The sequence below is a fragment of the Rosa rugosa genome, chromosome 7 (genome assembly GCF_958449725.1).
Source record: "Rosa rugosa chromosome 7, drRosRugo1.1, whole genome shotgun sequence".
NCBI classification, from domain to species: Eukaryota; Viridiplantae; Streptophyta; class Magnoliopsida; order Rosales; family Rosaceae; genus Rosa; species Rosa rugosa.
Genome location: NC_084826.1, coordinates 22565460 through 22572754, shown reverse-complemented (window position 1 = coordinate 22572754; position 7295 = coordinate 22565460). Strand labels below are relative to the sequence as shown.

The 7295-nt window shown below is 38.9% G+C and overlaps 1 protein-coding gene across 1 annotated transcript; it reads left to right on the top strand.

The window, feature by feature from the left end:
* Positions 1-2302: 2302 nt before the first annotated feature.
* Positions 2303-6621, top strand: LOC133723888 (probable disease resistance protein At5g66900). The gene is made up of 6 exons (XM_062150756.1): positions 2303-2461; positions 2595-3221; positions 3677-4080; positions 4241-4602; positions 4745-4956; positions 5098-6621. Coding segments are annotated over exons 1-6 (2448 nt in total). The 5' UTR covers positions 2303-2460; the 3' UTR covers positions 5940-6621.
* The last annotated feature ends 674 nt before the right edge of the window (positions 6622-7295 follow it).

Sequence of the window (7295 nt, the reverse complement as noted above, 5' to 3'; positions counted from 1 at the left end):
AATAAACAAAGTTATAAAAACCACTATCTTATTAAAAACCACTGAGATGAGCCATAAGAGAAAGTGAGACACGGCCTACAACTCAAATAGAAATTGACTTCAATTGGGAGAATAAAACCACAGATTAGTGGATTGTCATACGGCATTATTTTCCTAATCAAAAGTAAATAATAAAGTCTTCCTCGTGTACAAAAATCGAAACCTAGAGTTCGAGATTAGCAATGGCGGAAGTCTCTCTCCACCTCGAGTAGAGTAGGCCTCGCTGTTGGCTTCTGGTAGCTCGCGTTTCGGTGGGCGAAGGAGTCGGCGTTCGTGGTTGGGTTTTTGGCGACGGTCTTCGGCTGTGGGTGGACCAGATCTCGGAGGACTTTGAGTGCTGTTGGCGGTCGGATTTTGAGGCTGCTCTCCTTGATTCCGGCCAGCTGCATAGGAAGCCAGCTGTTGTAAGGGATTACTGTAAGCGAGCTGCTGATTTAAGAGTTGGAATTTAAATGGGTTTGGCTGCATTTGCAGGTCTTTCTCTATTTCAATTCTACATAAATCAATAGCCAAAGAGAGAGTATTTACCACAAAACTTTACTCCGGGATCACAATCGGCCATCAGTTAAAATTCACAGTAAAAAACTAAACATGGGTCTGTGATTTTCTGCAAGAAATTACAAACCTTTACATCAATATCAATGAAAAAGTGCAAGCCACAGATCTCAATAGCCTTCAAAATACTGCAAATGCAGCCAAACCCATTTAAATTCCAACTCTTAAATCGTACATTATTATCTTTGGAGTGATAAATTAGAGAACCCATAAAATAGAAGATACCCAACATCACTCATCGCGCCTTGGCGTTACTCTTCAAGAGTGTTATAACTCGGATCCTTAACCGAATCATCGAAATCGTATTTCGGGTAAGCAAGGTCTTCACCTCTGAGGAAAGCAATCGCACAGCCCAAACGATAAATCAGCCACATATGAATTTTTACACTGATTTTGAAGAAATCAAGCCAATACCTTTGATAATGAAGAAGATTGTGATGTCCAAAAAAGAGGGCTTCAGGTCTCTCTTTCTGTATTTCTCTCTGTTTGTTTTTGTTTTTGGGTTGTTGTTCTTTTGAGGATTGGTAGAGTAGAGAAGAAGGTAAAATCGATACACAACAATCCCCGGCTGTTTATCGATTTATCTTCTTTTCTCTTCTATAGTCGGCTATTGCTATGTATCTTCTGATGTTGCGGTGGACCGGTCGGCCGTCGGACGGAAGGTCAATTACAGCAACAGGTTGGCTAGTGCGGGCTAGGGCTATTGCTCGGGTTTGGGCTTGGGCTGAACCTTGGGCTAATGGGCCCTATGTCTTAGTGATGAGGGTTTTCTTTCAAGCCTGTGTGAGTTTGGTGAAGCTTCTATAAGTCTTGTATGATGTTTAGTTTATTGTTTGTACCACAATTGCGTGCCTAGCAAGCGAGGACTAGTTGAATGATTTCTTTTCCATAGAAGGCAAGGTTTGATCATTCTTGTATAGGCTTGCTAAACAGTGAGCGTCCCAGAGATTGTAATAGTTTGTTATAACTTAGATAGGGCAGTCTGTTGCTTTGGCTTTCTTATGTAAGCTTTGTAGACTATAACTTTTTAGCTGTTGATCTAATGAATTTCAATTTTTATTTAAAAAAAAAAAGAGTCTTTCTCGCACCGTAAAGGTGCTTTGAAAAAAAAAATTCAATATCAACTTCTATTTCTTTAATATTTGGTCAATTTAATTATAATACATTAACACTTTGGTAATAAATTCTTTTTGCAAAGAATGAAGATTCATGCGCGAAACTTCCAAATTTAAGCCAAGGGTGAAAACAGTTGTCGAAATTGCCCGTCTCATATCAAAATAGACTTTTAATTTATTCGGAGGATAAGCGGATTCATAGAAAACATTGCCGTCCATCTAATCCAGATGATTCACCACTCTATTATTCATCTAATCCAGATGATTCACCACTCTATTATTCTATTGAAGCGGCAAATATCATTGTGAACTTCGCAACTTAAATAAATAATTAAATAAAAAAATTACTATATTATCCCATAGACCCAGAATTATCGTTTCTTTTTCCTATTTTTGGGCCAGATCATTTTCTGTCAATTTTCGTACCACAGAATTAGGATTAGGAATAAAGAATCCATATACAATACGGGCTGGTTGCACGTGGCCACTATCGTTGAAGATGATTATTGGGCCAAATAAACGCGCCTATAAGGTCCCAATTCTCGACGCAACCTTTGCTAATTTTCGTGGCATGTTCAAGGAGCTTGGGGAAGTAATAACACATCATTACGCGCTCCTCTCGCAGCAACTATAAGAATGCTAATACGTGCACAGTTGGAGATTTCAAAACAACAACTCTCTTTGCTCATATAGTGCAAGAAACAATCCTTATATTCACGTCTACTTTGATCTCGCATTATCGATCTCAGCAAGTAAGAGCAAACTTTGAGTTTTTGCATTGTCTGGTTTCTTATACTTTTGGTAATCGTAGTGTTTGCTTTTTTCTTGGTAATTTTGAAGTTTTTTTGATTTTGGTGTCTATTGGGTGGTGTTGTATGATGACAGTGGTGATAATCTGCGGAGCTGGTTTAGCGGTGACATTTTGGGCGCTGTATGATTCTGTTAAGCAAGTGAAGGACCAGATACTGATGTTCAAACCCCAACTCGGGGATATCACGTCCACTCTGGACTCTTTGCAGCCCCTGATCAAGGAGATGGCACAGTGTGAGAAGGAAATGGACGGTCCAGAGGAGGAACTAGAGAATCTTAGAGTGGAAATGGAGGAAGGAGTGGAGCTTATTCGCAAGTGTTCGGAAGCGAGCAGATTCAAGAAGTATAAGTATGGCAGCAGACTTGTTGAATTGAGCAAGTCACTTCAGAGGCTGTTGGAGATATTGAAAGTGCAGGGCATAAGGGATGTGAAGAAGGCATTGGTTTCGGTGAGGAACATTGAAAATGTGGTGCACAGAATTGAAGGGAATTGTGTGATACAGAACAATCAGTCCGAAAAAATTGAAGGGTGGTGTGCTGTGCCTGAACCTCCAACAATTACGGTTGGATTGGATTTGCCTTTGAGGGAATTGAAGATGAAGCTCTTTACTGACGGAGTTTCGATGGTGATAATTACTGCTCCAGGAGGATGTGGAAAAACTACACTGGCAACAAAGTTGTGCCAAGATGCAGAGGTCAAAGGTATTGCATATAAATGATGTTATTATCTTTTCTTGCTTGCTTTAAACTGGGAAGCTTTGATTCCCTAATTGAAGAATGCTATATCCAAGTCTAATCCAGCTGTAGCTGTAGCTAGCTAGAAATATTTAATGAAAATTACTGTCAAGCTGTTTATTCAATATGGCAAAGGCACACTGATTACAAATAGGCCAAGTCTCACTCTCCTTTGTATAGGATTTATTTCTGTGGAAAATAATCAAATATTTCATAACTTCATGACTTGGACATGCCTTCATAAGCAAATGGCTTCACTCATTTCTTACTGTTTCAATATGTTAAGCCTCCAGTTGAGTTAAGCAATTCATTTTTATGACCTCACCATCTGCATGCATACGGGTATGTTTTATTCTTTTCACAACTGCAGACAACTTTAAAGTACCTCCTAGTAACTACTTTCTTCTCTTTTATTTGCATAGATAAATTCAAGAGCAATGTCTTCTTTGTTACTGTTTCAAAGAAGCCCAACTTATACCTAATTGTAAAAGAGCTATATCATCGAACGGGTGCCCAGGTCCCCGATTTCCAAAGTGAAGTAACTGCAGTTAGCTGGCTGCAGCAATTTCTGAAGCAAACAGGACAAAATCCTATGTTGTTGATCCTGGATGATGTTTGGGCTGGATCAGAATTCATTCTTGAGAAGTTCGATGAATTAAAATTGACAAATTACAAGATCTTGGTGACATCAAGGTCTGCTTTTCCAAGATTTGGTTCTCCATATTATCTAGAATGTTTGAACCACAAAGATGCAATGGCACTTTTTCACCATGCAGCATCCTTAGGAGACAGGAGCTCTTACATTTCAGAAGATCTTCCAACAAAGGTGATATTAGTCTGCAATGCAAAATATATATATATGCTTATTAGTGCAGGAAAGGATGAAGAGATTCTACATGCACTGTCTATGCAAAGCATTCATGCACATATGGAGTAAATAATGATTACCTGAAACAGTAATTGACAAGATGATTTTTGCTTCGCAGATAGTAGAACGTTGTATGGGATTTCCACTTGCAATTACAGTTGTTGGAAGATCACTTTGCGGGCAGCCAATAGAGATTTGGCAAAAAAGAGTAATGGAATGGTCTAGAGGTTCTTCTGTTCTTGACTCTGAACATGATTTGCTTGATTGCCTCCAAAGTAGTTTAGATGTTTTGTATGCAGAGAAGCCTCTTATGAGGGAATGCTTTATAGACCTTGGTTTATTTCCTGAAGATCAAAGAATCCCTACCACTGTCCTGATTGATATGTGGGCAGAGTTATATGGCATACATGAAGACATTTCGTCCATTGCGAACCTCTATGAACTTGCCTCTCGAAGTTTGGCTAATCTGGTAGTCACAAGGTATGCAGGATTTGGTTTTACTTGTCTGTTCTTGTCACTCCAGGTTATCCTTTATGTCAATGGCTATCTGCTTCTCATAATTCTCTACTGAAATATGTATGTTGAAGAAATTCTTAAGCAAATCGGTTTTGATTATAACCAGGAAGGACAACAAGGATAGTGATGGCTATTACACTGAACACTTCGTTACACAGCATGACATGCTTAGGGAGTTGGCTATCCAGCAGTTGAGTCAGGAACCACTACAACTTAGAATGAGGCTTATGATTGACATATGTGGAGACAACCTTCCGATGTGGTGGAAAGAACAAAAGTATCAATCGCTCATTGCTCGCCTTGTATCGATCTCAACAGGTTGTTACATCTCTTCTTTAGCAAATAATTCACATGAACACATATGCACATGCAAATAGGCTCATACACACTAAGATCTCAATAGTACATCGCACATATAATTTCTCTCCCAGCTGACATCATATAACATAATATATGCAGATGAAGAGTTCTCATCTAAATGGCAAAACTTGCAACTACCAGAAGCAGAGGTTTTGATTTTGAACTTTCAGACCAAGTATTATGCCTTACCTGAGTTTGTGGAGAAAATGAATAAATTGAAGACTCTAGTACTCACAAGTTACGGTATCAGTCCTGCTGAGTTGAATAACTTTCAACTAGTTGATTCAAAACCGAATCTGAAGAGAATCAGATTAGAACGAATTTCAATTCCTTCCATAAGCAGGTATCCTATACAGTTGAAAAGTTTGAAAAAGATTTCTCTATTCATGTGTAGCATCGGCCAAGGTTTTGGTAATGGTTCCATCCATATATCAGAGGCGTTTCCAAATCTTGTTGAAATGAATATTGATTACTGCAATGATTTGGTGGAGTTGCCTCCCCAATTGTGTGACCTTATTCAATTGAAGAAACTCAGTGTCACCAATTCTCATAAACTCTCTGCCTTACCTGAAGACATTGGAAATCTAGTAAATTTAGAGCTGTTGAGGCTCAGGTGTTGTACAGACTTGTCAGAGTTACCCGGCTCGATTAGGAACCTCAAGAAGTTAAATTTGCTTGACATATCTGATTGCTTTAGCATTAAGGAATTGCCTGAAGACATTGGAGAATTGTGCAATTTAGAAAGGCTCAACATGAGACAGTGCTCGAGATTGAATGAGTTGCCTTCTTCAGTTTTGGATCTTGAACAGTTGAAGGAAGTGACATGTGATGAAGAGACTGAAATTTTATGGGAACCCTTTTTACCCTTTCTTAAGAACATGCACATGAAGGTTGTGAAAGATGATATGAACCTGAATTGGCTCCAAAAGGCACATTGCTGAGACCTATCTTCTCAAATAAATGTTGGGGCAACGTCTGGTGTGATTTGTGAAGGTTGTCAGAGGGCTGGTTTTGAAGGCGCATCACAACAGCTATACTCGTTGCATTGGATGATTCTCTCCAAGAAAATACTGCAAGCACAGCAAGCAAGGGACGTGAAGGTTATGTTGGTAAGGGGAAAGAATATGGAGGCAACGATCAAACGAATTGAACGAGGTATTGCTACTTGATCAAAATGAACTTCATGGTTGGGCTGTAGCTCTTAATCCGCCATCCTTCAGAGTTGGATTGGAGGCGCCTTTAAGACGAAGTGATATGGGTGGTCAAAGAAGAGTACAACCTAGAATGGATCTACAGTCATCAATTCGTCAATAAATTTGTTACGGGTTAATGTCTGGCACATTTATGTTTCATTTTCTTTCTTAGATTTTAGTGTTGAGATTTTTCTTTCCAATAAACTGTTGAGCAATATCTGTGATGTATGTCTTTTTTCTTTTTTGATGTTCTTGTTTGGTAACCAATGCTCTTGTATCTTCTATTTTCTTATCTCTCTTACACATATAGCAGCATAGTAAAAGGAAAGTATATGTGTTATTAGAGGATTTGACTTTACGAGTTGTACTATTATGTTGATACACATTCATGTTGAATAATTATAGATGGTCTGGATGCATGCCTGATTGAGTTTTTGGTGCTAGAGTGCTAGTTTTTGATCAACCGCCACTTTTGACAGCTCTGGTTGCATATTATGTTCTTGACCAACATCATATATTTTCCCAACAATCCAACATCATATATTTTCTACAACCATTCATTCTGGATGTATGATGTATCATATACTATAAAACTTGATACTCATTTTGTCAAGGATGTCATGACTTGACATCCTTAAAGAAAGATAATTTTTTAAGTCAAAAGAAGAAGGAAGAAAAATGAGGTTGGATTCCAATCCCCTAAACAAAAAGCATGAACAAAGCCCCTTCTTCCTTCAAACCAGAGGGCAGCAAAACAACCTGAGGCCAATCGAGAGAAAATAACACAACAAAATGGGACAAGCATGCAGCAGTACAACCACAACGACCTATGTCTTTGTCCTCACATATGTGATGGTGGTTGTTGTGGTGGATTGAGGACATCTTTAGAGCCTGTGCAAAGAAACCGAAAGGAAAATATTTATATAGAGAGAAAAAAATGTAATTTTCGGTAACAAAAGCATTTGCAGTTGAAGACTATTACCTAACTTGAGTTGATTAAGAGGAGGGCCCACTCCAAATCCATCAGGTCGGCCCAAGCCAAGCCTCGGCCCAACCATACCAGGACAGCAATCCGACCTTGACTCAGAGTCGCCGCCGATCCAA

Bases quoted from the DNA above. Each gene is read 5' to 3' on its own strand.
- LOC133723888 (XM_062150756.1), top strand. The intron at 3,222-3,676 runs GTATTGCATATA...TTATTTGCATAG, and splicing joins CCAAGATGCAGAGGTCAAAG to ATAAATTCAAGAGCAATGTC. The intron at 4,603-4,744 runs GTATGCAGGATT...GATTATAACCAG, and splicing joins GCTAATCTGGTAGTCACAAG to GAAGGACAACAAGGATAGTG.